This window comes from Petaurus breviceps, unplaced genomic scaffold (assembly GCF_028583685.1).
Source record: "Petaurus breviceps papuanus isolate PSGF00001 unplaced genomic scaffold, PetGlider_PUasm1.0 90977, whole genome shotgun sequence".
Classification (NCBI taxonomy): domain Eukaryota; kingdom Metazoa; phylum Chordata; class Mammalia; order Diprotodontia; family Petauridae; genus Petaurus; species Petaurus breviceps.
This window is the reverse complement of record NW_027187391.1, coordinates 48,546,371-48,565,547: the sequence shown is the minus strand read 5'-3', so window position 1 is coordinate 48,565,547 and position 19,177 is coordinate 48,546,371. Positions and strand designations below refer to the sequence as shown.

General features: G+C 38.5%; 1 protein-coding gene across 1 annotated transcript in view; it reads right to left on the bottom strand.

Moving 5' to 3' along the window:
• POPDC1 (popeye domain cAMP effector 1) overlaps positions 1 to 19,177 on the bottom strand; it is a 136,679-nt gene that overhangs the window by 94,808 nt on the left and 22,694 nt on the right. The window contains exons 2-5 of the mRNA XM_069077134.1: positions 16,875 to 16,969; positions 14,566 to 15,285; positions 8,485 to 8,593; positions 6,526 to 6,700 (exon numbers count right to left, since the gene is read on the bottom strand). Of these exons, the coding sequence (XP_068933235.1) occupies positions 6,526 to 6,700; positions 8,485 to 8,593; positions 14,566 to 15,050 (769 nt within the window). The 5' untranslated portion in view covers positions 15,051 to 15,285; positions 16,875 to 16,969. The remainder of the gene's footprint in view (positions 1 to 6,525; positions 6,701 to 8,484; positions 8,594 to 14,565; positions 15,286 to 16,874; positions 16,970 to 19,177) is intronic.

Below are 19,177 nucleotides of genomic sequence, written 5' to 3'. Positions count from 1 at the left end.
AGCAGTTGCTTCTCTCCACTAAAGGGGTACCTATCAGCTCCAAAAGCATCCCTTTCCACTTATGGACAGTTCTAATGGTTAGGAAGATTTTCCTAACACCAAGCCTAACTATATTTTTTCCCAAAAAATCACTACCAATGAAAGTGTCTTAAAATTCTTCCTGTCTTTAATTGCTAGCAGATTGTAAATATATTTAGATTTAACGTAATGATGAAATTAAAAATTATATTCAAGTGCCATGCTATTTTATGCAAATATAAAATTCAGTGATTCTTGCCTTGTTTCCTATGGTAGATTTGCAATAGTACAGGGACAAGATACAGAAGGCATGAAGAGATCACAGTCTGCACTGATGGAGGCAGGAACCACATCAGTGAGATCCCAGATCTGGTATAATGGAAAGAACACAGGCTTTGAACCAGAGAGTTTGGGTCCAGATCCAAGGAGTGTCACTTACATTCTGTGTGACATTGGTCAATTCAGTCTTTTCGGACTTTCTAGGTGCCTCATCTCTTAAATGAGGCAATCAGAATGGATGACCTCTAAGATCTTGTCCAGTAAAAAAATCTATGATCCATCAAAATAGAATTCAATATTTTCCATTTTTAATTTAAAAATTTTTATTTTAAAAAAATTGCTATGCCTGTGGCCAGGTGGGTAAGATCTGACATTTTCTTCCTTGGCTTCTTTTCACTACTTTACTGGAATAAGTTTTATTTGGTTTAGAAATAGTGCTCGATTCTGCCAGGTTGATTCTGCATGAAGTCATGGAGTGAGTGGAGTGTGTTTAGGGAGGACTAGCATCCTGGTGTGAGGGCTGCTCATCCACTTTGGTGTCTACTTGGCACTCAACTCTCACCTGTGGCTCCAAGAAGCTGTAGCCTGTGTAGCAGCCACACTCCACTAAAACTGTGTTGGCAGATGGGAAACCAGTTGATGAGTTAGGGGGGTGTCTACCCAAAGCATGTGAAGACTTTCCCTGGTAGAATGAGCAGATGAGAACAATTCGTACCAACGGCCATGAAGGAGGCTAAAACAGGTGCTGTGGAGCTCTTAGACTTTGGTCAGACATCCAAGACACCAAGGTCATTCACTACACATTGAGCCATCGCCATTCCTGACTTTTGTCTTGCCACTGGACTTTGATGACTCTGGAAGAGAAGCTAATGATTTTATGCAGCTCTGTCTCACTTAAAGCCAATCCATGTACCCATTGAGGCTCATAACATTATTGGTCCTCTTGGAAAACAAGGGATGAACGACAATAACAGCATTTAATAATAAAATGTGCAAGTGATTCTAGCATCCCATGTTACTTTTATTTGCTTCCTTTTAGCTGCATTTGTCTAAATTAAATAGAATGAAGAAAGCATGATGGAATTAATCAACCTAATTTATTTTCCTATAACAAAGACATGAAAATAAACTTTTTACTAAGAAAAATTTTATTATTTGAAGCATTTTTGATGGCCTATTTTTGATTTCTAAAGAGCAGAGAATACAATTAAATCCCATTGAAAAAGGCTTTCCTGCATTAGAGATTGGATTATCTATGAGTCAGAGTTTATCTCCTGTATTTGTGTTGGTCTGAAATTCTTGTTTCTACATTCAGCTTGAACTTAGTCAAATATAAATCCTTCAGAAGTATGTAGGTTTCATGAGAGCAAGAACTGTTTTCATTTTTGTCTTGGCATTCCTCTGTTGTTGTTATTGTTCAGTCATGTCTGACTCTTTGTGACCCTGCGGACACCAGACCCATCTGACTCAAGGGGCTCATCATCCAATGTCATGTCTTTTATGTATTTATTTATTTAGTAATTTTTTTTCTTTTTGGAGGGGCAATTGGGGTTAAGTGACTTGCCCAAGGTCACACAGCTGTTTTTGTGTTAAGTGTCTCAGGCCAGATTTGAACTCAGGTCCTCCTGACTCCAGGGCTGGTGCTCTATTCACTGTGCCATTTGGCCACCCCTATTTTATTATTTTAATACTGTCCATGTGGTTTTCTTGACAAAGATACTGAAGTGGTTTGCCATTAATTTCCCAGGTTTATGCAGGTAAATGTTAAGTGACTTGTCCAAGTAAGTGTTTGAGGTTGGATTTGAATTCTGGTCTTTCCAACTCTAGGCCCAGGTTGTGCCACCTAGCTGCTCCAGAATCATGCAATAGTACTTAATAAATGCTTATTGAATTAAATTAACTATACTTTGTTTCAGATGACCTATCTTTTACAATTTTATGAGTCTCCTAGTTATAATTATATGGGGCGTTATAATAGGGCAGCATGGGATAGTACTTTGAGTGCCAGACTTGGAGTCTGGAAGACTTGGGTTTGAGTCTCACCTCTGGTATAAGCTATGTGATATTGGTCATATCACTTGGGTCTTATTTTCCACATCTTTAAAAAGAGTGGGTTGGACTAAATTGCTTTGAATATCACTTCTAGCTTTAAATCTTTGCTTCTGTAGTCCTACTTAACTGGGTTCTGAGATAATAGACTAATTCTTTCCTTTCTGTTCTTTAGGATATTACTATATAATCATATAGAAAGCTTATTGAGGGGGGAAGGAACTTTGGGGGAAGAGAGTAGAATATATAAGGAAGTGGTTTCTTATGAAAAGAGGCACCCTGCATATTTTTATTATGGTCACGGAATCACAGAATCTTACCTTCACTACCCTCAGAGGGAGTCATAGCTTAGATTTCATTATCACCCCTAACTGTGCCACCTCTAAGAGCTTGCATTTGCAATCTGAAATTCTCCTTGATTAAAATTTCTAATCCTTTTAATTCTTTCTGCTTTACTCCTCCTAAGCCTATTATTAAAACCAAAAAAATTTATTGATGTTTTTCTATGTCTCAATCCTTTCTAGATAGCCCTATCCACCTCTATTTCCATCCTGCCCACATAAAATTAGTCTCCTTTTAAAAGAGAAAACTTTTAACTCATACATGAAGAACCTTCTCCATGTTTATTTTTGATAAGCCTCAAGTAAGACATATGGCACCTGAGAAAAATCTCATTGTGCCCACCCACCCCCATAATCACCATTTCTGAATGCTTTTGCACAGGTGAATTTCAAGAAAAGTATTAAAAGGAAAAAGAAACCACAAAATATGGAGCCTAAGGGAAATGTAGAAAGGGAATGGGAGTAATGCAACTCAGATTGCCTTGGTGGCCCAGATTGTAGAGCGTATATCAGCTGATTATGTAGAACCTCAAAGATCCAGAAGCACCATGAGCCCCAGACACCAGGAGCTGAGTGCATGTTTCTTGTGTGGAGTAGCTTCTGGGTCTACCTCATTCCTCTGCCATCTTAGAATGAGATCATAGAGATGGAACCAACTATGAGCCCAGTCCAAGTCTGACAATGTGATGACTAGATATTTACTGACCCAGATTTTAGGCCAGAAATCTCTACCCACCACTGTTTAGGGTTCAGAAGTTGATGACACTGTCCCCACACTGACACCATGTTCAATTATCAAAGGATTCTAGAATGTGGGGGTCCTGGTTCTACCCCAATCCAATATCTGGGAAAATCCTACCCCCTATTCCTTTATCCCAAAGATTTAGCTATCTTTGAGGGCAAAAATCCCTTGTACTGTTTCCTTTCACTCCCATCCCTATTTAGCCCAGCCCTTCCCCTCCATAGACATGTTCTCTTTTGTAACTACATCTTCCAAAAGTCTGATGCATAGCAGGTTATGACTACCATGGACTCAAGTTGTGCTTAATGGAAAACCTAGTACAAACTGTCCTAAGAAAGATGGGACATGGGAAGATTTGAATGAGGTACCAGAAAAGAGAAAAATGGAAAGCAGATGTGGAGTCAGGAAGCTGCTCTGCATCTCCCTGCAGGTAGGTGGCACAGAGGATAGAACACTGGCTCCTGAGCCAGGAAGATGTGAGTTCAAATCCAGCTGCCATGCAACCCTGGACATGTCTCACTTAAGCTTTGCCTGTCTCATTTTCTCCAACTATAAAATGGAGATTAAGAAGTACACCTACCTTCTAGGGTTTTGAGGGTTAAATGAAATAATATTTGTAAAATGTTTAGCACAGTGTCTGGTAAGCTTCTAGCCTCCTCGTTTCCCACCTCTCTGCCAAAAGGAGGAAGGCAGAAAAAATGATGTTGAATTTGACCCAGAGAAAAATGGAAAAGTGTATGGAGAACACAGTTTGTAACATGTTACATATGATGAATTATTCAAGGGAAATACCATAAAAATATTACTGATAACATGTATGACCAGAAAACATGAAGTCACATAGCAAGACCGAGGGACAATCCATAGAAAATGCATGTGCTTCACTGGTATCCATGCTACAAGAAGAGAACCTGAGGAAGACCTCCAGAATATTAGACAGACATGTGGGACAGACAGGAATGAATCTGCTGCAGTGGCCTGAATCCTATTGGCAGGATTATCAACATTGATGAGATCTTCAATCCACTAATGTATTAGAAGCAAATAAATAACAATAATACTCATAATAATAACAATAACATTTAATAAAATACTTGAAGGTTTGCAAGGCAATAATACATTTATTATTTAATTTGATTCTCATAGGGACCCTATGAAGAATGTGTTTGTGAGGCTGAGAGGCTAAGGGACTTGTAAAGAGTCACACAACTTTGTGATAAGCTTGAAGAAGATTTCATAGTTGACTCCAAATAAGCATTCCAAGATGTAGCCACTGATTACCATATAGGGTAGCTGCTGAGAGGTAGAGTCAGAGGACATCGGGCTGAATACTGGCTCTTCTGCTTCCCATCTGTGTAACCCTGGGTGAATCACCTTACCTCTCTGGGCTTCAGTTTCTATAACCATAACACAAGAGTATTCGATTCAATGGTCACTAAGGTTCCCTTCTAGGGACATGCTCTGAGGTTTGTGAGAGCTAGATTATTACATTTTCACCTGTGAGCATTTACACTTTGAAAATTAGCAAACCCTTCAAATCAGGGCTTGCTTTATTTGTTTTGTAAATTATCTAGATTTAAGAAAGTAAAAAAGAAAATGTTAGTAATGCAGAATGAACTTAAAAGTGTATTGTGGCCCTGTAGTTAGAAGGACCTGAGCTCAAATCCAGCATCAGACATTTACTAGCTGTGTGACCCTGGGCAAGTCACTTAATCCTGATTGCCTCAAAAAAAAAATGCTTTGTGGGTATGTTGTTGGTTTTTGTTTTTGTTGTTGTTGTTTTTTTTCTCCCTGGAGGGTCAATTGTTAAATATTTATCATCAGGCCCCTGAACATTTTAAAATTATAGATCTCTGACCCTAAGAAATAGGAAGACAGGATTTCTGTCACTTAAGTCTGCCTCAATGCAGCAAAACCCAGTTCATGGGCAATCTTTTGAAAAGAGGAATAAAAAGTATTGAGAGCAGCTCAGTGCCTAGGGGCTTTGCCTTTTGTCTCTTTTTGACAAAGCTTATGGAAAGAACTGTCTTAAAAGAAACTTCCATGTTTGTGTTATTACTTTATAACATTTATTGTATATCTGGTGCCATTGCAGTTCTTTCTCTTTCAAATGATATAAATTGGGAATCTAAATAATATTAACAATAGAAAGAAACTCTATGTAACTTCTTTCTAATTAGATGACTCTTAGCAATGACATTGATGGTATCGTTTTTAAAATAGTACTCTATAACCTATTTGCATGTAATTTTTGTATTTGTATTATTTATGGTTATAAATTTGTATTATTTATAGTTATAAAAATAGTCTTTTATGGAGGCATTTTATATTATCTAGAATTTGTTTTATTTGCAAAGTAACATCAACTAATATTACACTGAAAATAAACAACCTCTACCCACTACAAAGCAAGAAGTTGTTTCTATCAATAAGGGATCAAAGCAAATTTTTCAAATACCAACTGTGAAAGCCACAGCTGATGTAGCATTCACTTTGAGATAAATTGGTGGCAGGAGAGGGAGAGAGAGAGGGAGTGTGAGAGGGGGAGAGGATAGAGAGAGAGAGAAGCTGACCAGTACAGCTCCTCTAAAGAAGTCACTGGGCATAGACTTGAATAAATTGGATAAAGGATATGAACATATAAAATTTTGCTTTTCCAGTTCTGATGCAAGGGGCACCAAATACATACCATGATTATTGATCTCTCCCGCCACAAGAATAACAATCAGACACACCAGAGAAATCAATACCAACTGATTAACTGTGCCAAAGCATTTGAGATGCATAAAAGAGTGGGCTAGTTGCAAAAAAAATATTGATATGGTGTGTGAAAATAGATGTTCTTAACCAGAGGCATTGGCCCTGTGACTTCCCAGTATGATTTATAAAAATATTGGTGAACGCAACTTTTTCCATTTCATTTTTCTATTTAATTCTGGGAATGATAAAGAGAATTTTTTATACTTAAAAAAGTCACCATTTGGAAATGGTTAGCTTAGTATCTTCTGGTGTTTTTCCGAAAATGTTCTGTCAGGGGTGATCTGGATATTTCTGGGGTGGCAGCTTGATAGAAGTTAGGTAACCGGATGTCATAGCGATAGCCTTTCCCCATATGTACCCTGTCATTCAAAGCATAGAGTTTGTCAGCAATATCACTGCCAATTAAAACAGAAAACAGGCGGGAGATGAAACGATGCTGAGCAAAGAGCAAATACAGTTTCTTTCGTCTCCAAGCCACGTACCGACAGTCTGTCTCTGCTGTGAGGGTTACCTGCAAGATATAAGACCGCGAACAAACAGATTAAAGGAACCAAATAAAAACAGACAGCCTCTCTCTCTTTATGGATAGCATTTGAATTGGTTTTCTTGATGTCAGAAAAGAAAACCATGCTATCATTTTATTCCCTCTATTCTTTATTTAATTCCCTTTTAAATTTCAGGATAGAATTTGGTAATTTACAACATATTCCAAAAGTGTGCGTGCGTGTGTGTGTGTGTGTGTGTGTGTGTGCAGGGGGAAGGGGGAAGTGCTGTTATGAATTCTTAAGTATCCAAAATGACCACAGCTACTGAGAATTTAATAAAAAGTCCTGTGTTTTAGAGGCTTCTGGTCCTGCTGTGATTTAAAACCATGGATCCCAACCCCAGGGCTAGAGAATTATAGGGTCTATGAATCCACATAAGAATCCATAAATAAGCAAACACACCTTCCCTACACTGAATAGATAGTGTCTTTTACATTTTTCAAATATATGTGGATGGTATTATGATTAATAAAAAATAAGTTCATTTAAAGACATGACTGATTCCATCTTATATTTCTGCAATTATAAACACACATATATGTGTGTATACATACATATGTATATATGTATATATATTTCCAATCAGCAGATGCTAATAGCATCATTATTATATTGAGGGGGAGGAGGCAATTTGTGAAATTTAGAATTAAAGGGTCCTTGTCAAATAAATTATGTTACTAAAATACATACTCTAATGTAATTAAGACTGAAAATAGTGAGAAATATAAATATAGAAAGACTTTTATGAAACAAGATGAATTGAAAAGTGGAAACCTGAATACACTAACTACAATAATGTAAGAGAGGAATGAACAGGAATAAATGGATAAACAAAGAGTTCTGATGGAGATTAGAGGAAGTGACTAAAAAGATCTGATGCTATTTTATGCATTAAAATTAATTTTTAAAAATACATCAATTATTACGAAGCAAATTTAATTGGTTTTACTGATTTTCAGTATTGTTTAAAATAAAACCATCTTGGGGCAGCTAGGTAGATCAGTGGATAGTGTGCTGGGCTTGGAGTCAGGAGGACCTAAGTTCAAGTCCAGCCTCAGACACTTACTAGCTGTGTGACCCTGGGTAAGTCACTTAACCCCAATCCCAACCGCAACAAACAAAACCAATAAAATAAAACTATCTCAAGTCTATGCATAAAACATCATAGGTAGGTAACACAAAAGAGTATGTTTCAGATATGAAGCCATAAAAATAAAAGTAAAACCTAAAGATGGGGCCTACTTTGTCATTAACTTTCAAAATAACTAGATGCAATAGAGCCAAACAGATGTTATAATTTTTCATGATCCTCAAGAGAATGGTACTTCCTAGAAAATACAAAATGACTTCTATTTTAGCAATAAAAATGTCTTTGAATCTTAGTTTGTTTCTAAATTGTCCCACTAATGCATTTTAAAGGCTGATAATTGTCCTTCAATGATTTTAAAAGTACAGCCTGAATTGAGCAGTTTGATGATCTGAAACAATTTCTCAAATTTGTAATTAGTTTCTTCCTATCATATATAATTGTGTCCCATAGCTATAGTCAGTTTTATGTATGTTCATATAATATAAGCTTGAGCTGAGCATAATTAGGAAAGCAAATCTCATTTTTTTTAAAAGAAAGATTACACAGTAAGTATAACACTAATTAAAATGAATTATTTTTGTACTATTTTTCTCTTTTGCATTTTCTTATTTGTCCATAATCCAGTTAATTTGTCCATAATGCAGTTAATTCATGCTTTACCTGAAAAATGCCTTCTTCTGTGGGTCTAAGTGAATCCCATTCAGGAGAATCCAGGAATTGAAGGGGGAAAATGTAATGCAGAAACTCTCCATCCACTGTCACTCTGATCCTACACCAAGTACAATGTGCATGAATTGTACAACTATAAGAAAGAGACATTCCAATACTAGGGGCACCTTGGATCTTCTCCCCATTTTCTTACCAACCCAAGACTCTCTCTCTCTCTCTCTCTCTCTCTCTCTCTCTCTCTCTCTCTCTCTCTCTCTCTCTCTCTCTCTCTCTGTCTATCTGTCTCTCTTTCCATCTACACAAAAGGTAGTGTGTATACATTGTCAGCAATTGACAAGCATTTATTAAGTGCCTCCTACATACCAAGTACTATTCACCCAAAGACAAAGAATAAAACAGTCCCTTCTCTCAAAGAATTGACATGAATAACTATACATTCAAGTAGACTTCAAATTAATGGTCACATTTCAAAGTTCATGTGTAAATTGGTTGTGTGGAATAAGCAACACATTTTTCCCCATAGCAATCCAGTGTTAAATTATAATTAAGTCCCCAGGTCAAAACACAAGGACTTAAATGTGCCTTAAGTTCGGGACCATACCACTAGTACTGGAATGGGGTAAGCATTGCATGGAACAGTGTTTCTATAGAAGAAAGTATTCACAGAGTCATTTTGGGAGGCCAGGAACACATCTTCAGCATACCCAGTAAAGGGCTAAACTACAACTGGTTTGGGACAGGCAGGACTCTATCTCAGATACTGATGTCCCAAGTGATATAATTCTTCCCCTCTGGAGTGGAGCATGATTTCCTCCCCTGCTCAGTGACAGACACCTGCTGGTGCTGTGACAATCTTGACATTAGATAGTTAAATGCTGACTGTTCATACCTGGTAAATTAGGAGGGGGCAGGAAAGTGGTGCGGTGGATAGAAAGCTAGGCCTGGAATCAGGAAGTTCAAATCCTGAGTTTAAATCTAACCTCAGACACTTACAAGCTGTGTGACCCTGGGAAAGTCACTTAACCCCATTTCCCTCAGTTTCCTCATCTATAAAATAAACTGGAAAAGTAAATGGCAAACGACTCCAGTATCTTTGCCAACAAAACCTCAAATGGGGTTACGCAGTCAGATGTGACTGAAAACAACTGAATAACAACAAAAGATTAGGAAGGGCAAGTACAGAAGAAGGGGGGGAAGCTTAAGGTCCTTAAAAAATAAAGGGGGAAAATCTCTAAGGTGCTTGGGGCAAATAATTTTTTTGCTGTCATAAGCCAGGAAAACCACAAATAATAATTTCTAACTTCATACCGACAAAGATTTGCAAAACATTTTATGTTATCTAATTTGATCCTTATAACAACCCTATGAGGTAAAGGACTATAGGTTTTGTTAACCTGCTTCCTAGATGAGGGAATTGAGGCTGAGCAAAGTTAAGAGCTATGGTCACATAGCAAGTGCCAGGGACTGGATATGAACTCTCCTGATCCTAAAGTTAACTACAATTTCCATTATACCACACTGCTTTCTCAAATAAGAGAAAATTTCAGTGTTTGGAGGCATTAAGGGCAAAGATATTATTTTGTGACCTGTAGAGACTGTCTGTGTCAGGTTTGTGTTTCTTTCACACACCATCAATAAGTTGTTATTGTTCAATAGTTTCATTTGTGTCTGATTCTTCATGACCTAATTTGGGATTTTCTTGGTAAAGATATTATAGTGGTTTGCCATTTCCTTCTCCAGGTCATTTTACAGATAAGGAAATGAGGCAGATAGGGCTAAGTGACTTGCCCACGGTTACAGAGATACTAAGTGTCTAAGGCAAGATTTGGAGTTATGAAATTAGTCTTCCTGACTCTAGGCCTAAGACTCTATCCATTGTGTCACCTAGTTACCATCAATAAATATATGAACATTCAGTGCAAACTAGTCTTAGTGATGGGATAAAAGGACTGGAGGAATATCCCTATGCTCCCTAGCATTCCAGGAAAAGTGGAGTGATCCCCTAATGGGGGCATCTGTTATTGGCTCCTGAAAAGAAGATATGGCCCATTAGGACTTATGCTATCTTTCTGGTCATGCATTCTGAATGTTATGGAGAGCCTCTTGAGATTAGCAAAATCTGAAGGCTGGGAACAAATGATACTGCCAGAAAGAGCCTGGGCAAGAACCAGAAGAAGTCAGAGGAACAAGCACTATTTTCATCAGTTCTTCCAACTGAAAGTAAGGCTTTCAGAAGATAAAGTAGGATAAAGAAAATGAGCGGTTGATTTTAAAAATAGCATTAGAGACTAGAGAATAGGATATGATTTTCGGGACCATAGCATTAAAAGGATACTGAAATAATCTGTAGATGTGATTGCTGAATGACCGTGATCAATCTTTAAGGAATTATGGTGAATTGGAGAGGTGCTAAGAGACAAAAGATGGGCAACCATTTCATTTGCCTTACCTTGCCTTGCCTTGCCTTGCTAAGGTATCCCCTTCTCTTCTAGGTTGGAAGTACAAGGATTGCTTACTGGCATGGCCCCATTCTGATCAGTATAGGAGCTGTAACCTGCTGTTTCTGACATGGGCCAGTTCACCTCTCCTTAGGCAATCCTTATAGGCTTCTGTTCCCTGAGACTCACCATATCCATGCCAAACACAGTGTGAATACCTAATCAGTTTATCCCACTGCATCTCAGACCTTCTGAGCTCAAGAGATTCACTAACTTCAGCTTCCCCAGTCACTGGATTACAGGTGTGAACCACCACTCCTGGCCACATCTCAATTTTCTAAAAGGGGATGGAGGTGAATATTTCAGACCCAAGGACTTGCTATTGATTCCTAGTAAAAGCTACAATATATAAAAGTACTGTTGTGAGCTTTAAGAAGAGGACAGACCGTGCAAAAGGAAATAAATCCCGGTAGGCCAGCAGGGTTTATCTAAAGACAAATTGTCAGACTGAATTAGTTCCTTTTAAGACAGGGCTCCTAGGCTTAGCAATTCAGGACAATATTATAGATACCATCACTGAACTGCAGAAAGGCATCTGATGGAATCTCTCATTGGTGTCTTTATGCACACGATAAAGAAAGGTAGACCATTTGATTGACTGTCATCTAGATACATTCTCCTCTTTGGGTTTTCATGACCTCATCGTCCCTTGGTTCTTCTCCTATTTGTGCTGTTCCTCCTTTCTCACTCTCCTTTTCTGGATAATTAACAATACCCTGTCCTCTCACTGTGGAGACACTCCCAGTGCCTGGACTTTACTCCCTCCTCACCTCAGTTTCTATGGCCTGAAGACACTGGCATCCTAAGAATCAGTGCTAGAGAGGGAAGTCAGAGGCTGAGGTTGCAAGTCAGGGGACATGGACTCTGAGATTAAGCTAGAGCTACAGAGATCTCTGTAGAAGATCTATCAGAGACAAGAAGGCATAATCAGCCTAGCATATATAAGTCAGGGGACTGTCTCTATAATGCTTTCTAAACTTCAGGTTATTTTATGGTACAGGTTTATCCCCGAAAATCTGAATGTGAAATCAAGGCATAATCTTAACTGTGCTATGAATCATTTTAGAATAAATAATCCTTTCTATACAACTAAGTAATCATATATTTCCCTCTTAACCCATCTTTCCATCTAACTTCACTATTTCTTTCAAGAGAACCATATGAGAGCTAGCATTTATATAGTATTTTAAGGTTTGCAAAGAACTTTACAATTTTTATTTCATTTGATCCTCGCATCAACCCTGGAAGAGAGATACTATTATTATCCCCATTTTATAGACATGGAAACTGAGGCAGATAGAGATTTAGTGATTTGCCCAGGGTCACACAGCTGGTAAATCTTTGAAACTGAGTTAAAAGTGCATACTACTACTCCTAACCACATCTTAATTTTCTAAAAGGGAAAGAAGGTGACTATTTCAGACCGGAGAACTTGATATTGATTCATAGGAAGATTATAGAATGTATAAAGATACTGTATTGTGAGCTTTATTAAGGAAAGAGACTGTCCAAATGGAAATTAAATCACTACAGGTCAGCAGGAATTCATCGAACTACGAACTTTGCCCAATCAAACTCAATCCCTTTTCTGAGGGGTTCCTAAACCTAGTAAATCAAAAGGATGTTTCTGACTCCAGACCTGCTGCTCTATCCACTGCCCCCTCTAACTACCATTCTGACAGTCACCAAAGTTCACAACCTAGGAGTCACTCTTGATGCTTACCTTAACCTCATCTCTCATATCCAATCAGTTTCTAAATCTTGACAATTCTACTACCATAATATTTTTCACCTGAAGGTGAAACTATAGTTCAGGTCCCCATTATCTCTGGTCTGTACTATTGAAACAGCTTCCTAATTGGTTGGTGTACATTCAACCTCCTCCTTCTTCTGATTCACCTTCCACAGAGCTGCCAAATTGATATTCCTATACCTTAGATCTGATGCTGGTGGTCCCTTGCTTTGCTCCAATGGTCCTATGACTCTCTCTTCCCTAATATAAAATAGAAACCCCCAGTTTGATATGGAGCCATTCACAGTCTTGTTCCAAAATGTCTTTGCTGGTTGATGACATATTTTTCCCCCTTACACACAAAATTCCAGCATAATCAGACTCCTTGCTGTTTCTTGTGTACTACATTCCAGATTCTGCCCCTTCATTCTCTGATACTTACTTGAAGAGGTCTTTTCCTGATTCTTTCCTATTATCAGTGTCCTGATAACATAAAGTGACTCCTATTTCTCTTGTGTACATATCATATCCTCTCAGCAGAATGTAAGCTCCTTAAAGGAAGAGATTCTTACCTTTTCTCTGTAACCTTAGCACCTAACAATAGTATCTAGAACAGAGTAGGTATGTAATAAGTGCTTGTTGAAAGGTTGATGAAACACAATGTGGCTTAGCAAATAGAGGGTCAATTTGGGATTCAAGAGGACCTGGATTCACGTTCTGATTCTGCCATTTAATGAGTATGTGACCATGGACAAATGGGTAGTCTAGGCATGTCTGTAAAGTTATGTTATAAGTGGGTTGCTGACCCGAATAACTGGAAGGAATTTCCGTACTAGGAATTCCTCACACAGATAAAGGAAGGAAAAGAGGAAATAAGGAGGGAAGAAAGGAAGGAAGGAAGGAAGGAAGGAAGGAAGGAAGGAAGGAAGGAAGGAAGGAAGGAAGGAAGGAAGGAAGGAAGAAAGGAAGGAAGGAAGGAAGAGAAAGAAAGGAAAAAAGAAAAGAAGGAAGGAAAACCTGCTTTTTCTTCATTCCCCACCACCAATTTCTGTTCTCTAAGTATGGATTTTTTAAACTTTATTTTTTAGGAAGGCATCTGGCATGTTGAATGGATTCCCTGAAAGAAGATATGGGCAAAAGTTACACAAGATAGGCAGGCATGGGTAGGTTTCCATTTTTACCACTGGAGAAAATTCCCTAACTCACAAGATCTAAGATGCATTTGAGTATTTTAGAATTTTCTAAAATACAGTATACTGTGTATTGTTTTGTAATTGCTAATAATTATCATAATTGGGAGAGAATAATAAAATTTACGTTTTCCCTACTTAGAAGAATAGTACATATACACACGTACATGTATGCATATATTATCAATAAGGAAACTTAAGAGATTTCAGATTTCTTGGTACCATTCTCCCTTTGGCTAGGAATGCCTGAGATGGGTAATAAGCAAAACATGACAGTAAATAGACACGTTTATTTTAATTGCCACTTCTTTGATTTCCTGTGATGAAATGTTTGGCCTGGAACATCTCCTTCAGATACCTAATTCTTTGTCCTACCTCTCCTCACTGATACCCCTTGCAGCCAAGATGCCTCTATCATGAAATTCCCTATTACATCAAAACTGATGTGAAGAAATGCCTCTGTAGCCACAGGTATGGGATGATTCACTTGACCATTAAGGCAAAAACAGGGAACATCCGTTGGTAGCAGTCAAAGACTAAATCTTTTCTTGCTAAACCCTATTTAGGGCCACTGCACACTAAGATGGAAAACAGATTACCACAGAAGGAAAATATACTAACACAGAGAGAACATGAAGAGGTGAGTACAGACCTTCCCGACACAAGCAAAGCGAGTTTATCAATTGGTGTTTTGCCTTGCATGGCATAACAATGCTCCTTTTCCAACGAGACCACTTGGCAGCACAAAACAATCTTCCTGAAGACAGGCAACGAAATTCCCAGGGGCTGGAACAGAGAGTTGTAGAGCTCGTTGAATTCTTTGTCAAAGGTGACACTGCGAACCTGGTAGGCCACGTGAACAAATTGCATGCAACAGATGATGAACAGGATAAAGTTCCAGGAGAATATATCAGCAGCACAGACGTCTACCCACGCCCAGACTGAAGAACAGAGGAAGCCCAATCCCAACAAACTGAAAACGTAGAGGAGCCCGAAGAATCCACTCCCTCCCATGAAGCCAACCATGAATAAGATACTAGCAAGGTGATAGATGGACCCTTCTGCTTCTTGCTTCCAGGTGGTGCAGAGTGGATGTTCACCTAGCAAGTTCCACCATATGCTTGCATTTTCTCCCATGGCTGGCTGGGACTGGCTCTGTTTTGAAGGCTCTTAAGCAGATAAATGAGTCTTTTGCTGCACCATCTCAGGTCTTAGGCTAACTGGTTGCTAGGCCAGGAACATCTCATATTTTGGATTCACATTGATGACTTCAGTCTTTATGGCTGTGAAAGCATTCAGGAAACCATCCTAATTTCTGTAGCTTCAGCTGACCCCCCATTTTGGATCCAATCTTTACAAGATACGCTCTGCCCTGCCCAAGGGAAAAAAGTGTCCATTTAACCAAGATGAAAAAAATAGGTATGTTGAAAGGATTGTTAGAATAACTTAGACAAGTAAACACTTAGTTGCAAATAATTGCTTGGTGTCAAGTAGGATAACCAAAACACAAATGTCTAGGGAGTACTCAGGTAACAAGTCTGTTAAAGACTGATTTCTATAGTCAAAGGAACATGGTTCAAAAATGGCTTTGGGGCAGATAGTTGGTGTGGTGAATAGAGCACTGGCCCTAAAGTCAGGAGGACCTGAGTTCAAATTTGGCCTCAGACACTTGACACACTTACTTCCTGTGTGACTTTGGGCAAGTCACTTAACCCCAATTGCCCTCCAAAAAAAAATGGACTTTGTCACTTCTTACATGTGTGACCTCAGTAAAGTAATATCATCTCCCTGGGCCTCAGTCTCCTCATAAGAGAACTAGACTAGATCAATCAGCTAGCTTTTATTGGGTACCTACCGTATCCCAGTCGCTGATCTGTACATGGGGGTTACAGACAAAAAGAAACTTTATCTCCTACTGGGGGAGACATGCACACTTAAGTATATAGATAACATAGAAAATAAATACAAAGCTAATTTGGGGGAGCAAGGCCCTACCAGCTGGCTGGTTGGTTGGTTGCTGTCCTTCATTCTTGAAGAGGACCAAAATGACATTACTATGTTGGGGTCCAGGTTCAGACCAATACAGGCTTGGAAGGCTCTACCACAGGTCAGGCACAAATGTGGACTAGTCACATAAACCAGAGAGGAAGATCAGGAAAAATTTCATGTAGGAGGTGGGGGTGGAGCCAAGTTTTGAAAGAAACTAAGGATTCTAAGGGGCAGAGATTATGAATTGGTTCATTCCAGCCTGTGCAAAAGGAATGACGATGAAAGATGGGATGTCACATGTGAAAAATAATAAGATCAATTTAGCTGGAACATAGAGTGCATGAAAGGGACTAATATGTGATAAACCTGAGGCTTTAAATTGAAAATGGAAATAATAGGGAGCCACTGGGGTTTATTGAGCAGGGAAGCAATATGGTCAAACCTTTGCTTTAAGAACAATAGCCCTAAAGGCAGCCAGGTGGCTCAGCGAGTAAGAGCATAGGCTCCAGTGTAGGGATGACCTGGGGATCAAATCCGGGCTCAGATACTTACCACCACACCCAGAAATAACTGGCCCTGTAACCTTGAGCAAGTTACTTAACCCTGATTGCTTTAAAAAAAAAAAAAAAGAACAATAGCCCTGGAGTCAGGAGGACCTGAGTTCAAATCTGACCTCAGACACTTAACACTTACTAGTTGTGTGACCTTGGGCAAGTCACAACCCCAACTGCCCTGCCTTCCCCCCTCCAAAAAAAGCAAAAAAAAAAAAAAAAGAACAATACTGGCAGCTGTGTAGAGTCTGGATTATAAAAGGTAGAAACCAGTTAGTAGGGAGACCAATTAGTAGACTATTGTAATAGTTCATGGGAGAGATGATGAGGTCCTGAGCCTGAATTAAGGTAAGGGCTATGTTAGTAGAGAGAAGGGTACAGATGGAAGGACTGTTGTGGAGGCTGAATGGTCAAGACTTACTTAGTGCCTGATTGGATGCGCAGAGAAAAGCCGATTGAGGAATCCAGGAAAACTCCAAAGTTGTGAACCTGGGTCACTGGAAAGATGATCATACCCTTGATAGAAATAGAGAAGTTCAGAGAAAGAGTAGGTTTAGAAAGAAATAATGACCTCTAATATTCATTCTAACTCTAAATCTTTGATAGTTCCAGTCTAAGATATGAAAGAGAAATTTAAATAGCTTTTTTGTTTTATTAAAAACACGCCATGTTATAAAAATCTGGCTTTTGAAAATATTTGTATATTTATACATTTCTCAAGAAACATAAAAAGTACAGATACACAGAAATGAGATAAAAAGAAATTTATAATTATGAAAATAGTGAAAATGTAACTATTAAGATATAGGTTAATAAGATAATTTTTCAATTAAGTATTTTAAGGTTTCCTAATAAATCACTGGAAGCCATTGTGGACTACCCATACTAGTAACTAAATGATGAGCCTTGGAGTCAGGAAGACTTGACTTCAGGGTCTGCCTCCAATGCATCCTAGTTGTATGACCCCTGAGCAAGTGATTTAACCTCTCAGTGCCCCTAGGTGACTCTGTACTAATCACAGACCCGTCTCAGGACTATATAAGTAGACTCTCTCACTGTCCTCCATTCCCACTCCCATTATAAATCAATGGACAGAAAAATAATTTGAACATGAGCCAAATTTCAAGAAATTTGAGAAAAACAATTCCATCTTAGCTTAATGTATCTGAGGTTATTTCAGGTTGAAAGCTGAGTTCCTATAGCGAAACAAATGCTATGAATACTCCTGGCTACATGCACTGTATACTGATTTACCAGATGGTCAAAAATGTTACTACCAACACTGCTCTGTTACACATACATTCTCTTCCCTTTAGGCCATATGGTAAAAGAACTCTTATTCTATGTGAGTCATACAGAATGAATTCCCAATGCTGTAGGAGCTGGAGGATCCACAGCAATTATGGGGGGCACTCAAGTGCTCTGGACAACGGTGGTGTCCACTAGAAAGATGAGTTTGTTTTTATTCTGGTGAGAACAAATTAAAGACATGAACTTTGGGGCTATTTTTAGTAATTTTATTTTTAAAACAGTCTATTAGCAGAGCTTCTGTTGATGAGATATCAGGTATCATAGCCTGGCTCCATGGAAAAACTACATAGAGAAATGAAATAGCTTGGCCAGAGGAGAGGGGCACCAGAGTTATTCCTGCCACAAATGGAGGCAGAAACAAACCCCTTTGCCTAACTCCTCTGCTACTGACTCCTTCCTGGAGGACAGGGATAATTTCTGAAATAGGTCCTTATGGACTCCATGGTCATTTGTGACAAAGGTATGACATTCAAGATATGGAGAGAACTAACAAATATATGAGAGTAATTCCCCAAAGGATAAGTGGTCAATTGGACTCGTCCACATGAACAAACTCTTCTCCAGTGAAGAATTGTAAACTCCTCACAAGCATTTGAGAGATTGCTCCAAAATCAATGATGTTAATGAAAATTGAATAAATCTGAAGGTTTACCCTATGACCAGTAAATTGGCCAAGATGACAAAAGATAGAAATAATTCATGTTAGGAAGACTATGGGAAGATAAATATGCTGCTGTTCTGTTGGGCACTACTCTCGTGATCTTGGACAACTCACTTAATTTCTCAGAATCTCAAATCCTCATCAGTAAAATCAGATGACTGGTCAAAGTCAAAGGTTTGGTTTTGTTTTGTTTTTTTTTGAGAAGAGAATTGAGGCAATCAGGGTTAAGTGACTTGCCCAAGGTCACACAGCTAGTAATTGTCAAGTATCTGAGGCCAGATTTGAATTCAGGTCCTCCTGACTCCAAGGCCAGTACTCTATTCACTGTGCCACCTAGCTGCCCCTGGGTCAGAGGTTCTTAACATTTTGTATGTGTCATAGACCCCTTTTTCAGCCTAGTGAAGTCTATGGACCTTGCAACAGAATTATGTTTTTAAATAATTGAAGAGAAAGCTAAATTTCAGTTAGAAATTAGTGAAAATAAAAATGTAACTTTTTTCCTATCCAAATTTATAGACTTTATAAAAACTATATATGGAACTCTAGAGGGTCCATTGAACGCCAGGTAAAAAACTTCTAGAGATAAACTCTAAGGGACCTTCAGGTACCATAATTCTATTACACAGAGCTAGAGGAACTGTGAATTGGTCCACCTATGTTGGAAAACAAAACAAAAATGCCTCCCCTGAAAAACCAACATATCAAACGTATCTGACCACATATATTATAATTCACACCAATAGGGAAGGCAG